Source organism: Periplaneta americana, chromosome 3, assembly GCF_040183065.1.
Source record: "Periplaneta americana isolate PAMFEO1 chromosome 3, P.americana_PAMFEO1_priV1, whole genome shotgun sequence".
Taxonomy (NCBI): Eukaryota; Metazoa; Arthropoda; class Insecta; order Blattodea; family Blattidae; genus Periplaneta; species Periplaneta americana.
In genome coordinates, this window is record NC_091119.1 from 162,588,059 (window position 1) to 162,611,493 (window position 23,435).

The following is a 23,435-nucleotide window of genomic DNA, read 5'->3' on the forward strand; positions in this document are numbered from 1 at the left end:
GTTTCTTTATTTTCCTTCACTCTTCGACTTGTTTGCATTTATCTTTACAAGTCGTTCAATTATGTGATGTAACAATGACTGTAAATCTATTTCGATGAAATACTCTGTACCTTTCACGTTTTCTTTTGGTGGATAACTTCTTAATTTTGCTTCCCCGACAGTATTGTATGATGGGTATATATTACTGTGCCTCTGTTTAGCTCCCATGCGTATATTACTATATTTAATTTTAGATAAATTATTGTCTATAAGAAATGACAAAGCTTCTTCTGGAGAATATGGAATAGGTAATGGGTGGGATGACTCGTATGCCTTTCTGTATCTAGTGGCTCTGCGAGGGGTAGTTTCGGTATTGTTCTTAATAATTTTTGCTGCGTTCCTTTTACCGGAAGCTCGAGGTGAGATATGAGCAGCCACTGTTAATTATTATTGCGATCGGTCTTTAATTAAAGCTTCTAACCTTTTCTGTTTAGTTTTCATTTCTCTTTAGTCAAAGAGTTTTCTAGGCCTTCCACGTTTAGAGGTGAACGGAACTGGACTGGCCGTTTTAAAATTTTGGGAGTAGCTTTATAAACTTCATCAGAAAAATATAGTTCTTTTTCTAGCGAATTGGAATTTATTGTTAGAAACCTAGTTAAATTCTATTACTTTTTGCCATTGCTCTTGAAATCTGCATTTGAAAACACTCAATGTCAATTTAATACAACGTAACACTTCAGAAGAAGAAGAAGAGTAGTCCTCTATGTTTGGTTTAGATTCTACATAATGTACCAGCTGATCCTCACTCTTTTTTATCACTCAACACTTCTCATAGCTCACGATGCGTTACGGGAGGTCACGGTGAAACGCGCGCCTCTGCAAATAAAACAAACTTTCTAAGAATGGGACAAATTTGGGCACATACTGAAACTTTATCCTCAATCGTTATGAGTTTCTGCACATTTTGGTATGAAAATCTAAACGGATACATTTGGATACATTTTTAAATTACTGTGTAAATTTAGAGAATAAGAATTTCACTTGCTGATTACATCAGCTTGTTAACACCTTCAATATAAATTATTGATGAAAAAATGAGAATTTTAACTATATTGATGTGCAAGTGCATATCTGTAGCTTTCTTTTCCATACTTCAGATATTCACAATAATGCACTGGCACCAAACTAACAAGCAACAAAGTTCACTGCTAACACACAACTAGCGACGAGACAGAATGCTCCCTCAAGGAAGTGCAGATTACGGTTGTTATATTATATAAACATGTCCGTTTATTTTTCATCTCTAAGGTCGATTTTCTTAAGCTATGATTATCTGTTAACAGATTCAGAGGGAAAAAATGGAGAATAAAGTAAGTTGAATTTTTATTTTTTTCCTGCTAGATTCGAATTCTGGCCCACTGTGCACTGGCTTTATGGGTCAATAGTTCATATTCATCATGTTTTACATAACAATATTGAAAGTTAATCTCTATGTTAATATTTAGTTATCTAGGCCTAGTATGTAAAAGAAATAGAAACATGAGTTCAATTAAAGAAACATAGCTTCCATTAATTTATTCCCTTTCATATAGACTGCCTCTGTTGTTAGATTAAATCTGAATTCTTGTTTCTTTTGCTGTCGGCTTTACCTCCCTTACTGGTATAATATAACTCAAATAGCTTACTACTGCTACTAGTAGTAAGTATTTGTATAACCCCCCCCCCCAGGGAGGGGGGGGGGGAAGGTCTGAATGCAATACTGCGAGGGCAGTTCTGCAGACAACAAGATTAATGGTAATGTCCGAAGAAATAAGAGCCAACAGAAGAATGTGAACGACGAAAAATTAAATTCATAATTAGCTTACAGTATCTATTTTCGATCAATTGGAAGGACGTGTTTTATGATAGTTGTAGCTTCTGCTGTCAAAAAATCTGAAAGAATTTATAAAACAGTTATATTACCGGTTATTCTGTATGGTTGTGAAACTTGGACTCTCACTTTGAGAGAGGAACAGAGATTAAGGGTGTTTGAGAATAAGGTTCTTAGCAAAATATGTGAGGCTAAAAGGGATGAAGTTACAGGAGAATGGAGAAAGTTACACAACACAGAACTGCACGCATTGTATTCTTCACCTGACATAATTAGGAACATTAAATCCAGGTGTTTGAGATGGGCAGGGCATGTAGCAGATATGAACAAATTCAGAAATGCATATAGGGTGTTAGTTGGGAGTCCAGAGGGAAAAAGACCTTTAGGGAGGCCGAGACATAGATGGGAGAATAATATTAAAATGCATTTGAGGGAGGTGGGATATGATGATAGAGACTGGATTAATCTCGCACAGGATAGGGAGCAATGGCGGTCTTATGGAAGGGTGGCAATGAACCTGCGGGCTCCTTAAAAGCCATTTGTATGTATGTAAGTAAGTTATTGTTATTGTTGTTTATTGTTAGTAAAATAACATGTACAAAAATACAGTCTTAATTCTTCTCTGTAGGAAGTAAAAACCAAAAACTAGTGCTCTGGGAGTTATTTAAATACATACTTAACACAAATAAAGATAATTATTTGACACAAAGTGGGTCAAGAAAAAAAAAATTACAGAAATGAATTAACTTTAAAAATACAATTTTAACAATTGAAATCATACAAATACATATTATTATTATAGTTTAAGCGCAGTCTAGTCCTCTAGTGGTTTAAGTACGTAGTTGAGTAACCCTCTTCGATGTTGTGTCGTGCTTTAGTGGCTAGTGGCTCTGATAGAGGTCATACTTGTTCCACCGGCCCGAAACGTGCAACGGCCATGGAGAAATATACTATTTTAATCCGTGACATGACCATTGGAATAGGCATGCGTTTGCTTGACCAATAGGCGCTATTGTGAGCAGTGTGGTGTAGTGTTGAATTTGAAACTAATGTTGAAATTTGTTGTTACTAAGAAATGTGTCATGACCCGTAGGTGATATATTATGTAATGTGGGGAGAAAAACTATTGATACGTAATGCAATTTTGGGATTGGGATTTTATGATAAGGAAAAGGTACATCGCTTCAAATTTTTCAAGATACACACAGATTTAAAGAATTTAAACTGTCGCCATATTGCATGTGAACCGGCATAGAAAATGTTGAGAAACAGAAGATTTTTTACTTATATTTTGGAATATGTTCAATATTCAGGTGTAATTCAACGCCCAAATCTTCGAGGTAAGAATTTTTTAAAACTCTGTGCCCTGGAAATGAAAGACAAAAGGAATATATAGAAAGAAGGCGCGTAATTTGTAAGAAACTATGATCATTAGTTAACCTAAACACTATTAGGTTTCAAGTTGTCGGGCTTAATTTAAGAATGTATAGGAATGAGTGCTAATCATAATTACACAATTTGGAATCGTTGAAATGTTGGGTGGTAATTTGTATGAACATCTTTATTTATTATATCATTGTGTGAAGTACCAACCTATCCAGTTTTCATTACAAGATTTAGAGGCTATTTGATAAGTGCAGTGCGAAATGTTTTTGAATAGGCCCAACAATGATTTTAGATGGTTTATTCATACCGTTTTAAAATGCATGAGTATTTGTAACTTTATTAATTAGTCATGTATTTGTGAGATAAATTGGGCTTATGGCCACTAGATATGTAAGATCATTTGTTTATCTATAACACAAGAATTTAGCTGGTTTCCTTTGATTGTCAAGGTTCGAAACTTTTTTTTTTAATAAAAGGAATAATGAGCTTGACGTTCATGTAGGTCATCTTCGCGCGAAGCACTTCTCACTAATTTATCTTCTCATCAAACTCTATCTAAATTATCATTGACATTGAGGTTATCTGTCACTAATCTATCTCCTCAAACTCTACCTAACCTTAATACTGACAGTGGGAGTACTTGTCACTAGAAGCATGAGAAAGAGGAAGAGAGAATGATACAGAAGGGAACCAATATTTTCCCGGTAATAACGGTACAAGTGGACATAAGACCCATTAGGTACGATATCCTTAATTTTTTTCGCTTTTTTTTTTTAACGGAATCTATATCCCTACTTCATATGTGCATAATGAACGAGATGAGAGACTGAACTGGAAGGAGAAAATTATTAATGGCTAGGATATAAAATGTTTAAATAGTAAGCTTACCACAATGAAAGATAAATCCAAATAGGATTAGACCATGTGACAAGCCATGCGATAGGGTACTCAATATTCCTACTTGTATGACAACTAATCTCATATCTGTTGTTAAATGTTGCATTACTTTATGACTTGCGTTGTTCACGATAGCGGAAAAATTGGCACAGGGAACTGATAGCCAAAAAGAGTGGTAAAGCAAAATTCCACCTTAAATGATAAGTGGATGGAACAACTTTCGATAATATTTATATGTTTGGGCTTGTATTATCTTATTTGGGAAAATTTCAGTATACTGATTTCTCACTGACAATTATATCTTAAAATATTAAAAAGAGCAGATTTGTCGAATGCGCATCATCAAGCTTACGAAAAGGCACTTTTCAGTGCCAATAATTTATTTTGTGTGCACAAGGTTGGAATTTTGAAGTAAGAGGGAAAGGAAGGAATCCGTGTTCTGAAATTTATCCTTTAAAGTTTTAATCAAGTGTTAAAGTGAACATAAGAAAAAATGATTTTGATTGTTTTGTAGCTCGACCTCAGTATTTCTGTCGATTATTTGCTACTGGATCAGACGATGGGAAGGAAAGGGCACTAAACTCAGCCAGACCACATCGTATAACACGTATGTACACTAGTGGTACTAAAGGTGGAAAAGATGATAAACCACTGGGAGCAACAAAAACTGTGGAAGAATGTATGAAAGAAAAAAATCAGAGTTCTTCCAAGCAACCCATAGGAAAGGAATTTAAACCAGTAATATCCATTCATCCAGATAAGGCAACTATTAGACCACCTGATCAGGAATGTGGGAAACCGCATATGATGAAAGATACTCCTCAACCAGACTGTCCGTATGATGATAGTCAGCATAAGAAATACACTAAGCATTTAATTGGAGGACTTCTCCTACTTCTGGCCAGTGTTGCGGGTGTAAGTTAGTTTGTCTGTCTTTGTGTGATTGACAGTTGCTTTTATTTCTGTGCATAAATGTTCAAGGAACGATATTTTGTTACAGCTGTATTATGCAGGCCTCTTTACGAAAGATGAATCAGGTGGCAGACCTAAAATTATTTCGAAGATTCGTAAGACAAGTAAGTATCAGCAAAATATTAAAGCCTATTTCATATTTATTTTGGCTGGAGAAATCTCTTTCATTATGATTTAACAGTTTAAGATCATTGATTGTATAAGCTATTTAGACAAATGTCTAGTTTACATGCACCAGTTTCCGTTTTCCGATACATTACCACTGTACTATGAAAGACTTTTACAGTGACACTGTTTTGTTTAGCCACTCGGTTTTCATTTTCCTGTCGCCTGCCGGTAGGAGCTTATCTGTTGCCAAGCGGCCACCCTGTCTGCCAGCACTGAAACATTTAGTATAGGAATTTGTACTTTCCCAGCTCAAAGTAGGTGTTGGAAATGTCCCCACCAACTGCTACACACTGTTGACATCTTCTTATGAAATTGTTAATTACTTGAAAAAGTTCTGCTTCGCTGATTGACTCTATTTCAGCTCTTATATGGTCTTCAAGCTCATTTATTGTATGCGGGATTTTCGCATAAACCTTATTTTTAAGTGACCCCCCCCCCCCATAGATAGAAATCGCATGGTATTAAATCTGGACTTCATAAGAACATGTCCTCTCCTTTGTATTTTACCAACATTTACTGAACATGTCTGTTTGAGTTTTTTGGCTAACCATCTTATTGTAGTGGCATTAGGTATGGGTCTATTTGAAAATTTGTTATGGAAGTTATGTCGTATTCTCACACAAGATTTTCTGTATTTTATGTACCGGTATGTAGTAAGCTTATACACACGTTCACGTAATGAAAATTGCATTGCAACAATGCCAAAAAAAAAAACACACCCACGCACAAACACACACACACACCCACACACCCACACACCCACACACACACACACACACACACACACACACACACACATGCATGCGCGTGATAAACTAACTCGTAACTGTAAGTGTAATTGTATGGCGCGAATAATTATAATCCCGTCGCTCTAATTTCCAGCAGCCAATCGCATTGCAGGTCGGCTACATTTAAACGTGTGCATCTTGTGATTCGCTTATGAAGACGTTATTCATTTCTTAAGGCTCGATAAATACTTAATATAATCGCCTGCTATTTTGGTCTTTCATTGGCGTTCGCAGAAAGCACACGAAGATGTTATTTGCCGCTCAATTATTTGCTGAATTACAGTGCGTTTGATTTATTATCATAGGAGCTACGACATGATACTGTTTAACGGTGTGGCAAATAGATTCCTCGTATGGTAGCTCGGGAACAAAAGAACAAAAATGGCGAACGATACTACCTACCTAGACTTTATAGAGCCTTCACTTCCTAAGACGTAAGCAAAGAGGCGGAGTCACGCCGGAAATAACAGCGTCGCGACTATAGATAATTAGGCCTACAACTATTTACAGAAAATTTCTGTTATTGTTAGCTCTGCTGTAGTTGGGCCAGTACACTACCATCTAAAATAAAAACTTGCTGTTATTGTACCAAAAAAAAAAAAAAAAAACTTAATTATGTTCAACTAATCTTTAACTTTTGATATCTGGCATAAAAGCAGACTAACGACTGACTTCTTATATTCTTTTTTAAATGCTTGTAAATTCGTTGTTTTATCGAAAGCCATGGTCTGACACCTCAAGAATAGTTGTAATCTGTTAATTTCAAGCTTGCAGACCGTGTGGTGTTTCTAATTAATAGGTCTACTAACCTGATGACACGACGCCTCAAGACTGAAGCCTCCAATATTAATTTAAGAGACTAAATAAAGGTCTAAATATGCAAGTGTAGCTAAAATTACGATGGCCTTATTATGAGAGATCTAACAATTCCAGAAGCTTAAAAGCATACTGTACTGTTAAGGTCTTTGAATCTGTGGTACATTCGCCAAGATCTTTTGTCGAGGAGGCATTCTCTGCTCAAAAACAGAAAGTTTTCAAAGATAGTGAGCTAGAGAGCAGGACAAAGATAGTTGAAATAAATCCTAGTCAATTTTACAAAAGCCTAGCAGGAAACTTCAAGCATAGGCTTATCAATTCCACTCAAACATCCTGTTTGTTGAAAATATAAGATTAGTAATGCAAAATGGAAGAGAGATTAAAAAAAAAAAAAAGACTGTTGAAAGATTTGACTCGTAAATACAAACATGCATCTCAAACTTGTATGAACATTTCCATCTTGATGACAAAAGTACATTAAAGCCCTCAGAAAATATATTGACTTAAATGTGAAACCACCAGAATTTTGTAGTTTGTTACATATAATAGATTCTATTCAAATTTCAACTTTAGAATGGGAAGTTGCATTAGTATGATGAACGATATCTGGACTAAGAAAAGGAATACTCTTCTAGTAAAAGAAGTTCTAAGCTTTTGTTCTCAAAAATGTGTGGGCCATCAGTGTCAGCATTTAATCCTGTGCCTTATGTGCAATAAGTGGATCCAATCTGGAAGGAGATCTGCAGAGGAGACTGCATGCTGATGAAATAACCTTGAAAAAGAAGTGCAGTACGAATCCGTATGGAGTCTATTCTAACCAAGGAGATTTCAACAGTATCCCCTAACATTTTTTTCCAACTACAATACTGATTGTTAGCCATGTTCATGTTTTATGACATGACTAGAATGACTACAAGAGTTTTACCCGCAGTACAGAGATTGTCTGAAGCCACTTTGATTAATGCAGGAGTGAATTCAAGTAACAGAGTTATTTGTCATGTTGGAAACAGGATATAATCTTGTCTGTTTCTATTAAACCTTATTAAATACAGTTTGACATTTATATTTAAGGTTGGGTGTTAATTGAGTGGTCCAACTGTTTCTGAAGGTCACTTATGCATTAAGTAGCATGACAGTTGTGAAATTGCATGCTTGTATAGAAGTACTGTTGCTGCTGTCCGCTGACTTGCTTGTCCATAATTCCAACTCCCAACCGAATGAGTTGGTGCAGACAGTAGCATTTGTGACTCGTATTTGGGAGGTCCTGGGTTCAAACCCCGTGGCCGGCCAATCAGACTGGGGTTTTTCATGGTTTCCCTCAGTCATAAAGGCAAATGTCGGATTGGAAATTTGTTGTTGTTTTCTAATGCCAGGCGCTTGACAATAAAGTCATTTGACCTCTTGCACTCCAATATTTTTCAAAGATATTGTCATGGTCACCCACTGAAGCACAGCTTTTGAGGTATTTCGAATCCATTTCTTGAATAGAGTAAGGATTGGAAATTTACATACCATGATTCATCACCACCTCAGTCACCAATATCATAATGTCCACACCTGTGGAGTAACAGTCAGCGCGTCTGGCCGCAAAACCAGGTGGCCCGGGTTCGAATTCTGGTCGGAGCAAGTTACCTGGTTGAGATTTTTTCCGGGTTTTCCCTCAACCCAATACAAGCAAATGCTGGGTAACTTTCGGTGCTGAATCCTGGATTCATTTCACCAGCATTATCACCTTCATTTCATTCAGACACTAAATAACCTGAGTTGTTGATACAGCGTCGTAAAATAACCCAATAAAAAATAAAAATATCATAATTATTAATGAAAGTCTAAAATCATGAACACAAGCCATCTACAACATGCAACAGAAACAGGAACTCAGCAATAGTAGCAATGGCCTACTGGTATACTTACAGATACTAACATGCGAGATAACCACAGATGTTAAAAAAAAAAAAACTTCAACTCTCCATCATCTTCAGCAGTCTCACCAGTCAAACCTAGCAAAGGATAGTGTATTTTAAAGAAAAAACTTTTCAGCATGACTTCCTGTGGGATGGAAGTAAAGCTTTATGTCTTATGTCGTAGATTTAAGGCTGGTTCACAATGAACCAGGAACGGAAACGACAATGAGAATGAGAACGGAAATATTGTTAAAATAAATAAATTTAAATGTGAGCATCCACAATTAGCTATTGCTCACATTTAAATACATTTATTTTAACAATATTTCCGTTCTCATTCTCATTGTCGTTTTTGTTGCCAGTTTATTGTGAACCAGCCTTTAGGCCCATAACACACTACAGTGAGAAATATGTAATGCTTTTGTTGAGCTGTGGTAAATGCTTTCCTTTAGCATGGAGTAATTCTCAAAATAATTCATAGTTGGCATCGGTCAGTTAGCGATTTTTTGAAAACATGCTACCTCACCACCTGTATTTTTTGCTCCCACAGGTAACCTAACCTAATTGCAGCCTATAAAATCTATATTACGTGAATGAAATCGAATAATTAATAGAAAGTAAGATGTTCAGATTTATATAATTTTATTTCTATCAGTGCATGTCAAACCCAAAGACCTTGTATAGTATTGTATACAAGGTCTTTAATCAAACTGCCTTCCATATGACGTAATAAAATTCGTGTTTTAATTATCTATACAGAAATGGCTCCACTGTGTAGCAACATGTTTCTTGCTGTAGTGTAAAGACATAAGCATTGCTAGCTGTCTTCACACATATTACATAGTTCATAGTTCTCGGTGTAATGTGTTATGGGCCTTGTGATACATATAAGAACCATTTTCTAGTTAGAGGGCTCCAGGTAAAATTTGTGGGCCATTCTTGTCCACTTGAATTTCGACACTGAACAACCTCTGCATTTGAAAGCATTAAATACTGTGTGATATAGTGCGTCCCAGCAAATGTTCCCAGTGTTTCTGTAGGCTGAGTAGCTGCAACTACTGCTGCTTGCACCCACAAACTCACGACACTTCACCAGATTAAAACTTACATACTATGTTATTTTAATAAGTTAATGCAGAGTTAGGATTTTTAGGGGCAATTTTCATAGAAAGAAGCAGGGGTAAAGTTACTAAAATAAGAAAAAAAGGTGCTATTTCACTAAAATTTCCGCAAATGCTGTTTTTCCTATTTTATCTAATTGAGATAAATTCATTTGAAACTACATATATATCTCCATAATATAGACTACATTGAGTATTTTTAAAAATTTATGTAGGTAGGTTATTTTACGACTCTGTATCAACATCTCAGGTTATTTAGTATCTGAATGAAATGGCGATAATGTTGGTGAAATGAAAAATTATTATTATAACCTTCACCCCAACAAATGGTACTTAAAAAATTGTTTCCGGTAATATTTCTTTCTCATGTATAAGGAAGTAAACTTTGTGCTGTGTTAGTAATGTTGTTGTTGTTTTCTAATGCCAGGCGTTTGACAATAAAGTCATTTGACCTCTTGCACTCCAATATTTTTCAAAGATATTATCATGGCCAGCCACTGAAGCACAGATTTTGAGGTGTTCCGAATCCATTTCTTGGTTTGAGTTGCACAATGGGCAGTTAGGGGACTGATATATTCCAATTCTATGCAGGTGTTTGGCCAAACAGTCATGGCCTGTTGCCAATCTAAATGCAGCTACAGACTATTTTCGTGGTAAATCGGGAATTAACTGTGGATTTAGATGCAGAGAGTTCCATTTTTCCCTTGAGATTGTATGTTATCAAATTTTGTTTGTTGAAGTCTAAGTATGTAAATTTAATAAATCTTTTCACAGAGTAATACATAGATTTAGTAACAGGTCTGTAAATAGCAGTGCTGCCCTTCTTTGCTAAAGCATCTGTTTTCTCGTTTCCCAGGATTCCACAATGGGATGGTATCCATTGGAATACAATTCTTTTATTGAGTGATATTAATTGAGAGAGCATTTTAGTTATTTCTGCTGTTTGAGATGAAGATGTGTGTTTAGAGACTATTGATAGATTAGCTGCTTTGGAGTCTGAGACTTTCACTTATTGCAATGATTTCACCATCAAAACTTGTTGTTCCATATCCAAGAGATCTATAAAGTGAGAAGAGACAGCACGTAACACCTGCACCAGCACCTTGTTCTCTGGAGATCAAGGATCTGTCGGTGTATAAATGAAGCCAGTTTTGTGGAGGGTACCTAATATTAATTTTCTCTAAAGACAATTGTTTCAGTGTTTACTTCTGATTTCAGTATTTCTTCTGTTAAATTTAGATTATATTCTATATTTAATAGAGTTAAAGGGTTTGGTTTAATTTGTGTTAGTAATGTACATATTTCTTTACAGAAAGACCCAGGGTGATTACGAAATTTCCAGGATCATCTAAGGATATTCCAAGCAGTATACCATATTTACTAATTGGTGGTGGTACAGCATCTTTTGCTGCCTTTCGAGCCATTAAATCTGCTGATTCAACAGCAGCGGTAGGTTGGTTGTGTATCTTTTTTGTTTTAAGTAGCCTGTTTAATCACATTATTAAGGAATGGAGATTGAAACCACATGTAAGTATACCAGTAAGTCGTTTGTCCCAAATAGATACTTTATTATTTGCTGATGATATTGTGTTTATGGCAACTTCAGAAGATAATTTACAGCGTTTGGTTTACAACTTTAATCAAATGGCAGAAAGTTTCAATATGGAAATTTCAACTGACAAATCTAAAGTGATGGCTTTTTTAGGAAAGGAACCAGTCCATAGCAAAATATGCATCAATAATAAGATCATTGAACAAGTAAAAAATTTTAGTTATCTCGGTTACCAAATTTCATATGAAGAAGAAAAGAATTTGAATGAGAAAATTATTAAATTCAATAGAGCAATGGGGATAATTAATCAGATATTCAAACCAACCTTAGTACAAAAACACACGCGCACCAGAATTTATAAAACATTGGCCAGATCTATACTCTGTTTTGGTAGTGAAGCTTGGACAATTCGTAATATTGATTCACAAAGATTAACGGCGGCAGAAATGAGATTTATGCATTGTACTGCGGGATACACGAGAATGGATCACATTAAAAATTTTGACATTATGAAAGAACTGCAGATTGAACTGATTATGGAATACCTACAGAAATACAGATAAAACTGGAGATCACATGTCATCAGAATGCCTTATTGTAGAATTCCACGCCAAATTTTAAATGATCATCCTGTAGGCAAGAGATCCTTGGGCAGACCGTTCAAGCATTGGCAAGAGACCGTAACGGGCCACTAGGCCCAATACATGCAAGGATGATGATGATGATGATGATGATGATGATGAAGATGAAGTAGTCTGTTTAATTATTGTTATAGGAGAGGTTCCCAAATTGTCTCTCACATCTTTCAGCGGTGTGAATGGTTTCCAGGGAGGATGTATATTCGGAAAAATATTTTGTTCAATGAAACGTGGAAAAATTTGTTTAATTTCTTTGCTGGGTTGTTGTAGTCATACTATAGGACATAGCAAACTTTGGAAGCATGTTTACTGGCTCTGAGGATGAAATAAATCCATACAAACATAAGTCTGAACGTGCCTCTTCTTTGTTCTGTTGTCTGCACATCATGTATTTGAAGTAGCCTACTATAGCAGTGATTCATATGGTATGAGGTATTTCCGAAAGGAACATGCATGCTGTCTAGCTGCCAAGGACTCTCATGACTAAACCAGTTGTTGGGAGTTGCTCTCAATAATCTAGTATCTTTGGACCAAAGGTTTTCAGGCACAGATTTGACCAAAGGCATGGCTTTCTTTGGAAAGCTGGAAGATGCATGCCATAGATTTACAGCACGTAAAATAATCTTGTCTTTGAATGAGAGGGCTCCAGCCAAAGCTCACCGCACATTTCTCGTTCACATCAAAATTCAACTCTGGAGGGAGCACAGTGGACTCTTACTGTTAATTGCTATAGTGCTGTTACAATGACGCATAGTGCTAGAGTTGCAGTCCTCTACCATTCCCAACTACCAACCATCGCCCCCAAGTGAGCGTTTGGTTGACTTTCCTATTTCTTCTCTCTGGCTTCTTTGCCTTGTTTTTCTGAGCCAGTCTTCCTCGATCTTCTTGTGGGTTCCATTTAAGGGTCTATGCTGAAGGTTGGTGCCAAAAGTTCTGTTAGTTTATTTCCTTACTTTTGGTTTCTATAACGATGTTTTTTTTTACAGGAAAGGGTGTTAGTCCTTCATCCAACCTCCAGCCTGGAGTTCAGGACTAGGTCCCATATTTATGTCCTGTGGGACAGGGTGATTCGATAATACCCCAGACAATGGGTAGCTTACAAATTTTGGGGTTGACACTCCCCGAAATCTATTTAAGAACATGTACACAAAATGGCATCAATTGTAGGAACTGTGCCAGTTCATTTAAGCAGTTGATTTGTTTAAAAATATTAGCATGAGTGTTGTAAAGAATGCCTAGGAAGATAGGAGTGTAACTATCCCAGATATGGCATTAAAATCTGTAAGTGTTGGAATTGGATGTTCATTTGTCCATAACCGTCTGAACCAACTCTGGGCCATAAACTTGAAACGGTGGAACCAAAAAGGTATGGCCGTCAAATTACCCATAATTCATCTCTTTTTCCCGTGTGTTTATCAGCTGTTTCGTTCATATTATTACGATTACATGCTTTCCATAGAAAAATGCCTGTAGTCTTATCTTAGATCGTCTGCCATTAATCTACATAACTGCTATGTTTGGCTCTAAATTCAGTATATTTCCGAATAATTATCGTCTGAATGAAAACTCTTAAAATCTAAACAAAGATCGTGACTAATAGACAAAAATTTACGAGTTGTATTAAGAGTGGCAAATTGTGACGTATATTTTCCTAAGTTGTTGTGGCACAATAAAAATTAAGGTGAAATAAAATATAATTTGTCCATCAATAAATCATTATCGTGTAGTCTATGTCAGATGCTCATGTTGGGAGTTCACCACTGGGATCCGAACGGAGTGCTCTATACTCCTAGATTGATATTATAGCTGGCGCCAGCATTTTTGGCGTGTGTCCTAGATATATAGTACCCAGTCTGTGAGCATGTTGCTAGCACAGCTGAGAATGGTGACACTTCATATACACGTCACAGCAGTCATTTGCCAAACACAGTTGTCAGACTGACTGCGGCAAATATAAAACACTCGCAATTAACGTTCCCATTACTTATTTCACACGCCAAAAACGGTGACGCGGACTGTACCTCATATGTATTGCGGCTTGTGTCCAGTGGTGTCATCGTGAGTACAGATTTGTTGATGGCTGCTTTAGTGTAAGGAAACACTTTCTTTTCATAACCTATGAATGACGGAGAAATTCATTTATCATTGTTACTGAAGAAGGTTGGATTTAGGGACATTTCAGATTAAGAAAGTGAAAGAAAATACAAGGCAATTGAAGTAAAAAATTGCAAAATTTCTCAAGGGACGCATGGATGTGGTTTTGTGCATGTGTGCTCACACCAGAGAAAGCATAAAACGATTCAAACTCTATTGTTTCTGTGGTTAATTTACAAATCTTTTCCTTTCTTTTCTTTTCAGGTTCTTGTTATTGATAATGATGGATATTATCCATATATGAGGCCTCCACTTTCCAAGGAGATGTGGTTCAACGATAATGCTGAAGCAACAAAGAAGCTTAAGTTTAAGCAATGGAATGGATCAGAAAGAAGGTAAGCATGTATTTTAATTTTATTTGCATGATTATATTGTTCACTTGATGAAGTAATGTAAAGGATAAAATACAGAATATACAGAATTGTCGTGAGTACTGTAGAGCCATGATAATGATTGGGGAAGGGGTGTCTCATAGAGATTGATTCAAAATCTCGTGGGTTTACAGCTCCTACATGTAATAGTATCAGTGCGTAAATTGAAAATAGATACAAATTAAGCTGAAACCAGTCTAGTGTTTGGTATTAGAAAACAACAAAACAACCATTGCCTGCTACAGTAGAACCTCTATTATCCGTGGTAATGAAGGGGGTAGAGTGAACGGTTAATCGAAAAAATCGGATAATCCGTACCATATAAGGTTTTCATAAATTAAGTGCATAGATTAATACAGTTTCGTAATTTCCTCCGTAGTCTTCTGTTTTAACATTCTAGATAACAGATCAGACGTTCACTAATTTAAGTCTGATTTTCAACGACAAAACTCCTTATGACGGCTGTCTGTGAAAAGATAGGAATAGTAGGCCTACAGGTCTCATGTTGTAGATTTACATCTTTATACACTTTATATTCATTAAATCGTACACAGTTGTAATTCCTATTTTGTATTCTGATGCGAGATGAACCACAGTTTCTCTTTTTCCAAACCATTCAATTACTTGTACTTTTCTCGTAACACAACAGGTTTTCTTTTGACACCTGTAGAAAACATTTTGCATAGAAGTTAGACAGTACGGCCCCTTTAAGAGTAGACCATAAGGTTTGTAAAGAAAACACTCTGTAGAAAAAATTCGTACTAATATAATGTGCATACAGTACTTCATATTTTTTCTACATAAAAAAAGAGCGAAAGAGAAAGTCAGTTGGATAATCCATCAATCGGTTAATAGGGTGACGGATAATTGAGGTTCTACTGTATTTCGTTATGTAAACTGATATTCTTAAGACATGAATCCAAGGTCTAATTTTGCAGATATGAAAACTGGTACTATTGATACAGTGTTCCATTCAGCTTCCAGCTGGGAATGCATGTGAACCATACATGGATGCATGCATGATCAACCTACATTGCGTCATTGTTGATTCATAACCTCCTGTGTATTTCTAATCATGTAACCTTGATTACTAATAGCATGTACACAGTTATATTTTTATTTCACAATGAGCACAAACCTATGTTACAGGATTTTTCAAAGTGGTCTCTGCATTCACACATTCCCAACATCTTTTGATAAAATTTTATTTGCACACAAAAGTTTTGCGTCTGTAATCCTTCCGGTTTGTGTTCTTACATTGTCTTTAAGTTCATCTGCAGTGTAGGAATTATTCCTTTAGCATCCATTTTTTAAGGTTTTCCAAAAATATTATTCTCACAGAGTAAAGTCAGGGGAACGTGTGGGCCATAATCTTCTAGAAATAATCCTGTAATTCATTTTTAATTCCAAAAACCAAGCAGTTTGCACTGTGACAGAATCTTGTTGAAATTATGCATATTATTTCCATTATCTGACAACAATTAAAAAACCACATGTATACTACCTCTTAAAATACACACACACACACACACACACACACACACACACACACACACACACACACACACACACACACACACACACAAGCCCTGTTAGTCTGCTTACAGTTACAGCATACCATATGTCAATTTTATCATAATGTATTGGAATTTTGTGTATTAAATGGGGATTATGTGTGCTCCACTATCTATTGTTCTGTGAAGCTACATGATCATAAAAATAAAATCATGTCTCATCAGAGGAAATTATTGAATATATCTCAACAGAACTGTCAGCAATGTTCTGTGAAACAAAATTTAAAAAATTTGCTTGCCTAAGGCCATCTGTGAGGTGCTAGCATCCATCATATACACGTAGGTGTACCATGATGTTTACTGCAGTAGCTATGAAACATCTACCCCAATGTTTCTGTCAAGCATACAATAAATGGCTTTTATGTGGTCATAACTGAAGTGTCGGCTGGAACAACGTTGTAAGTTACAAAATTTTCATTTGGCGTGTTTCCGTGTAATAATGTATGTCATGTTACTTTGCTATACTCTTTGGCTTGCAACTGTCCATCAATGCAGTGTCCTCTCAAAAGTTTGCTACCCTCATAAGAACAATGTTGTACGCGTACACATTTTTGCAGCTCCTGTAAATTTTCCCAAATGTAACTTATAACATTGTTCCAGCCGACGCTTCAACTGTTAAGATGTCGAACGATGAAATTTTATGACATAAATTTAAAGTTTACAGACTTCCCCTACACTTGGCATGTTTTTTTGTGTTGTGGAGAATGACAGGTTTGAGAAACTGGGTCTAGATTATATATTTCATAAGTGCATTATTTCCAACTCTAGTTTGGCTTTGGAAAGATTCAGTTTTCAGGAGTTATTTTCTTTTTAATATTTAATAATGTAGGTTAATACAGTGTGACCGGCTTAAAGGTATAACATTTTTATTACTTGAAAAGTATTGTTGATATTTACGCTTTGGTTTGCTTCTACGGGTAGGGTAACTCAAAATGTTTTTTATATACCTAATGTACCTCGATATGCATACCATTAGTGGCATGGCAGATGTCCAATCTTATTCCACCTATCTCCATGTGTTTTGCAGCATTGCAGGCATAACATTTGCAACAGCTGCAACAATGCGATGACGTAGATCTGGTAGAACACGAACTGTTGTCTGGTAAACTTGATTCTTGACAAACCCTCACAGAAAAAAAATCGAAAGGCATAATGTCTGGGCTTCTAGGGGGCCAAGGAATCGAAGACTATCTCTCCCAGTCCAGCATTGAGGGAACTGATCATCCAAGAAATCTCTCACAATATCTGCATAATGGCATGGCGCCCCATCTTGTTGGAAGGCCACGTTAGGAGGAAATTGTGGCACAGCATACAACTGCAACTTGTCTAGGTACGTTCATGCATTAACAGTAGGCTCCATAAAAAGAATGGGCTTATGATTCTGACCTTCAACAATGCACACCACACATTGAGTTTCATTCATACTCTTCCATTGTGTGGAGATGTTCTGTCTCCATATACGGCATTATGTTTTTTAACACTTCCAGGAAGTGTGGAATGTAGCCTCGTCCAAGAAACAAGCTATATCGAGGAATGCCTCATTTTCATCAATTTTTGCCAGAATTGTCTCTGTGAATGCCCTCCGTTGTGGCTTGTCTTCAGGTTTGATTTGATGACGAATCTGAAGTTTGTATGCCTGTAGGTGCAAACTTTTATGAACGACATCGTGTACTGTCGAAGAAGGTAAATTTAGCTCCCTACTTGCTCGGATTGATTTACAGGGGCTTCGCCGGAAAGATGTAAGGATTAATTCGACATTAGCCACTGGAACAGCGCGCTTGGTGTGGTGGCCCGACTTTGAAACCAAACTCCCAGTTTCACGAAGGCATCTGTTCCATTTCATGATTGTTACGTATGTTGGAACATCGTCAGTTGGTCGCAGTTGATATTCACGCCGAAATCGACGTTGTACCTGTGTAACAGATTTCAATTCCACGAGAGCATACAGAATGCCTTTTGTTGTGGAGTCCACATGGTTACTGACGCTAATAGGCTATTTCCGCTAACGACTCGTGTCATGCAAACATAGGAAACATTTTGAGTTACCCTACCCGTAGAAGCAAACCGAGTGTAAATATCAACAATACTTTTCAAGTAATAAAATAATGAAATGTTATACGTTTAAGCTGGACACAGTGTATTTTAGTGTCAGTACATTTTTTACATTTATTTCTGTTCTGAGTTTATTTTGTATGAAATGATACAAACAGTTTGAAATACCCAGTAGTTAATTTCACGTACATGTGACTTTACAGTTTGTTTTATGAGCCCGATGATTTCTATGTTGACTGTACCAATTTGAAAAATCAAGTGAACGGAGGAGTAGCTGTTGCCCGAGGATGGACTGTTAAAAAGATTGATGCATATGAGAAGAAAGCAATTCTGGAGGATGGCTATGAGATCTCTTATGACAAGTGCCTTATTGCAACAGGTAAATTTTTCACTGATTTGTGTTGCTATTCATTTTAGAACAAGATCATGTAAGCTGGAATTATGACTATTACAATAACAACACATTTAGAGTGCTTATTTTGTATAACTGTTTTTTTTTTTGTGTGTTTGTGAGTTGTGTGTGCATGCGCATGTGTATGTGCGTGCATGTGTGTGTGTGCCTGTGTGTGCACGTACATCATTATTTAAAGTGATTTTGTTATAATTGATAATAAGTTTGTTTCATTTTTTATATTGTAACATACATTGTAGTAAATGTATGTAGGGCATAATGTAGAAATGTTGAGTGAGCACGTGTTTTGTAATTTTGTTCTGACAAGTATAGTTTTGTAGAATATTGCTGGTATTTGTAAGCATACGAAAATGTTATTCATTTAAAAGTAGTAGTATTTAGTATTTATTTATTTAACCTGGTAGAGATAAGGCCGTCAGGCCTTCTCTGCCCCTCTACCAGGGGATTACAACTATAATATGAACAATAAAATTACAATTAACATTAAATTTACAATTACAATTACAATAAAAATTAAAGTACGACAAGATTACCTGATTAATGAAAGCTAGACATTTTATCATAGAAGTTAAGAACAAGTTTGCGTTTGAATTCAATTTTATTTCGACAGTCCCTGATGCTAGCAGGTAATGAATTCCAGAGTCTTGGCAGGGCTATTGTGAAAGAGGATGAGTATGAGGAGGTGCGATGAGATGGTATTGTTAGTATTGTTTCATGGCGAGAGCGTGTGTTCAGATTGTGGTGGGAAGAAAGGTAAGTGAAGCGAGACGACAGGTACGAAGGAATAGAAGAGTTCAAGATTTCGAAGGGAAGGAGAAGTGAATGTAAATTTCTTTTCTTATCTAGTTTAAGCCAACCTATTGTTTCCAGGGATGGGGTAATATGATCATATTTACGAACATTGCTTACAAAACGTACACACAAATTATGAGCACGTTGAAGTTTCGTTTTGTTGTCGCTGGAAAGGTCAGTCAGTAAAATGTCAGCATAGTCAAAATAGGGAATAGGGAAAAGTATGCATCAGAAATATTTCTTATGATTTCTTGTCGAAATAAACAAATTAGAAATTCAGGGAGTCGTCAGTCTTGGATACAGCTAAAATTGTTGCAGTAATGATGAATGAAGTTTTCAACTACCCCTCGAGGGTTGGCTGGATAGATTTCAGGTATTCTTAATGTATTAGAGACTTAATATGCTTCCATTCATACACAAAAGTGTATTTGTTCCTTTGTATGTAAAAGCTAAACGTTTTTTAATGCAGTGGTAATGCCATTTACCTTGCCATTATTCACCCCATCTTTTTCAAGAGTGGCTCGTAGGTGTCACAAGTGACAATGAATTTTGCATATCAGCTTGACATGAAATAAAAAATCACATATATCAGTCATATCAATATTATATGAAGTTACTTTCTCCGAAGTTTGTAATCCTTCCCCTCCCCAATGGCATGGCCCTCAACTTTGCCACTCTATACCCCTAATCTAGAAGCGTGATCATAGTATCAGTAGTGTCAAGAAGTGTAGACCAATTAGTTCTTCAGAGAGTATCCAGAATGCATCACCGACATTAGGTGTACATTGCACTTGTAATGATCATGATGGAGAATTGTTGGGATCTTACAGGGGAACCGGAGTACCCAGAGAAAACCCATGTGTTGCCTGGATCATAGGCTTGTCCAGCACAAGTTATGAATTCAGAGTGGAATGGAAGTTGAATCTATATCCTGTTGTGTACCTCAATTTTCGATGCCCGTGCGTCCTACTTTAAATGGTTCAAACCTACCCGCGCGAACGACATTCTCTGTTTTCTCTAAGAAAGCATGTTGGCTCGTTTTTCCCTCTTATGAGGGAGAAAGCAAAGATAACGCGGCGACGAGTAACGTTGGCAGTAGAAATACCCCCAGGCACTGTGACGTGAACCCACGCTAGCACCCCAAACAAAGAAGAGCTTAGTGACGTCAGCTCCGAGAGGGGTATATAAGAAGGCCCAGCGGCCGAGAGCGGCAGACTGGTCAGACGGGGGTTAGCTAGCAGCTGCCCTCGTCCAGTGCTCACTCCTCTCGCTTAGGCGCAGAGACTTGCCTTTTGTTCGGACGTGTCTACACACGGCCACCACCCCAGGAACAGGGAGCCAGCCGCGCCCCTGTCTCCTGTATTCTTTCCTACACCAGCCGAATCTTCTTCACTTCTTACGTACTTATTTTCTTCTCGTCTCGCCCCAGGCCTCATCAGCACCTCCAACCCACACACTTCTCTCCCCTGATCACCCTTATCTCTCACCACCCTGACTTCGACTCCCCGCTTGTTCAATTAAACACAACCATCTCCCCAGAATCCCCCCCCCCTCTAGTGTCGGTAAGTCGCATAGTACGCTGTGTTGATCCTCCGAACGCTAGAGATCACCATACCCCCCCCCCCCCAGTGTCGGTAAGTCGCATAGTACGCTGTGTTGATCCTCCGAACGCTAGGGGCAACCATTCCTCCCCCTCTTGGAGTCGGTAAGTCGCATAGTACGCTGTGTTGATCCTCCGAATCCAAAGGGGTGTGTTCTCGAACGTCGATAAGTCGCACAGTACGCTGTGTTTGATCCTTCGACCTAGAGAATCAACCATCATCCCGATTCCATCTCTCTCGTTATCCTGCCTACCCCACAACACACATGAAAGCAAGCCGATTTTCCCCAGGCACTCCCGTTACCCCTACCTCCCTTTCATTCAAGTCGTACTTTACTATCACCCCTCATAACTCTCCTCGCATCGAAGCCTCAGGACGAATTTCTAAACTATCAATTTCTATCACGACTCTCCTACCACAGGACTAGGAGGGAACTACAATTATACTTTCTTTGTTAGCTATTTCTGTAATAAACAAATGTTAATTTAAAAACAGTCTTTCCTTTAAACTTCACCACAGTTTCTTATCATCACCCCACCCACAAGCGACAGCCATCTTGTCACGTCACTCCCGTTTCCCCTCCCCACCTCGACAACACGTCGGAGAGCGAAACGACCAGGAGTCCGGCGTACGACAATCCTCTAGCTTATAAGCCCAATTCACCAGCACTGAGCCACCTGCATTAGCAGTGACCTGTTAGATTGAGATGCGTGGACAATGAGGAAATATTTGGTGCTATTGCTTGCTTACTTACTTACGAATGTCTTTTAGATAACCCAGAGATTCATTGCCACCCTCACATAAGCCGCCATCGGTCTCTATCCTGTGCAAGATTAATCCAGTCTCTACAATCATATCCCGCCTCCTTCAAATCCCTTTTAATATTATCTTCCCATCTACGTCTTGGCCTCCCCAAAGGTCTTTTCCCTCCGGCCTCCCAACTAACACTATATGAATTTCTGGACTCGTCCATACGTGCTACATGCCCTGCCCTTCTCAAACGTCTGGATTTAACATTCCTAATTATGTCAGGTAAAGAATGCAATACATGCAGTACTGCATTGTGTAACTTTTTCCATTCTCCTAAGTTGCACAACCATACAGAACAACCGGTAATATAGCTGTCTACCTTTCGGCTTTTTTGAGAGCAGACTGGATGACAAAAGCTTCTCAACCAAATAATAACAGGCATTTCCCATATTTATTCTGCATTTAATTTTCTCCTGAGTGTCATTTATATTTGTTACTGTTGCTCCAAGATATTTGAATTTTTCCACCTCTTCAAAGGATAAATTTCCAATTCTTATATTTTCATTTCATACAATGTTCTGGTCACGAGACATGTTAAATGTTAAATGTTATGTTTTATTTAACGACGCTTGCAACTGCAGAGGTTATATCAGCGTCACCAGAATTTTGTCCTGCAGGAGTTCTTTTACATGCCAGTAAAAATACTGACATGAGCCTGTCGCATTTAAGCACACTTAAATGCCATCGACCTGGCCTGGGATCGAACCCGCAACCTTGGGCATAGAAGACCAGCGCTATACCAACTCGCCAACCAGGTCGACTCACGAGACATAATCATATACTTTGTCTTTTCGGGATTTACTTCCAAACCTATTCCTGTACTTGCTTCAAGTAAAATTCCCGTGTTTTTCCTAATGGTTTGTTAATTTTCTCTTAACATATTCACTTAATATTACTTACTTACTTACAAATGGCTTTTAAGGAACCCGAAGGTTCATTGCCGCCCTCACATAAGCCCGCCATCGGTCCCTATCCTGTGCAAGATTAATCCAGTCGCTATCATCACACCCCACCTCCCTCAAATCCATTTTAATATTATCCTCCCATCTACGTCTCGGCCTCCCTAAAGGTCTTTTTATTCACTTAATATTAGCTTCAGTAGCTCTACAAAATTTCAAATGGATTGGACCAAAATTATGGAAAATTAAAATTTCAGTATCGCCTCACCTTAAAAGTAAGATATTACTATTTCTTATTATCTAAATTGTAAAGTACAGTAAGGTACGAAATTCTGAATTGTCTTTTGTACTATGTCTATATTTTTAATGCGTAATTCACTTAATATTACACATTAAAAATATAGACATAGTACCAAGTTAAAATTAATGCATGAAGGTATTTAAAAATGTGTTAATATAATATCGTGCAGTATTTACTTTTTTGCTTATGCACTGTCAGATATTGCTGTATTAACTTCATGACATTCGCAGTAAGATCAGGTTACTGAATGAAAGCGCATTGTGCATGCATGATAAACACAAATGTGGCTGGAGTCACGCTTGTTCATACTTCGTAGAAATGATACATTACAGTAAGAGCCCTGTCTCTCATACCTTGCAAGGCATCTTATTAGCTCGT

General features: G+C 37.3%; 1 protein-coding gene across 2 annotated transcripts in view; it reads left to right on the forward strand.

Annotated features, from left to right (window-relative positions):
- Positions 1–2,801: 2,801 nt before the first annotated feature.
- The window catches only part of AIF (Apoptosis inducing factor), a 35,116-nt gene continuing 14,482 nt past the window's right edge, over positions 2,802–23,435 (forward strand). Inside the window, exons 1-6 of one of the 2 annotated variants that reach the window (XM_069822194.1) lie at positions 2,802–3,189; positions 4,647–5,047; positions 5,133–5,208; positions 11,214–11,350; positions 14,450–14,580; positions 18,446–18,621. In XM_069822194.1, coding sequence (XP_069678295.1) covers positions 3,108–3,189; positions 4,647–5,047; positions 5,133–5,208; positions 11,214–11,350; positions 14,450–14,580; positions 18,446–18,621 — 1,003 coding nt within the window. In that variant the 5' untranslated portion in view covers positions 2,802–3,107. The remainder of the gene's footprint in view (positions 3,190–4,646; positions 5,048–5,132; positions 5,209–11,213; positions 11,351–14,449; positions 14,581–18,445; positions 18,622–23,435) is intronic. The other variant, XM_069822195.1, reaches the window with a different exon arrangement.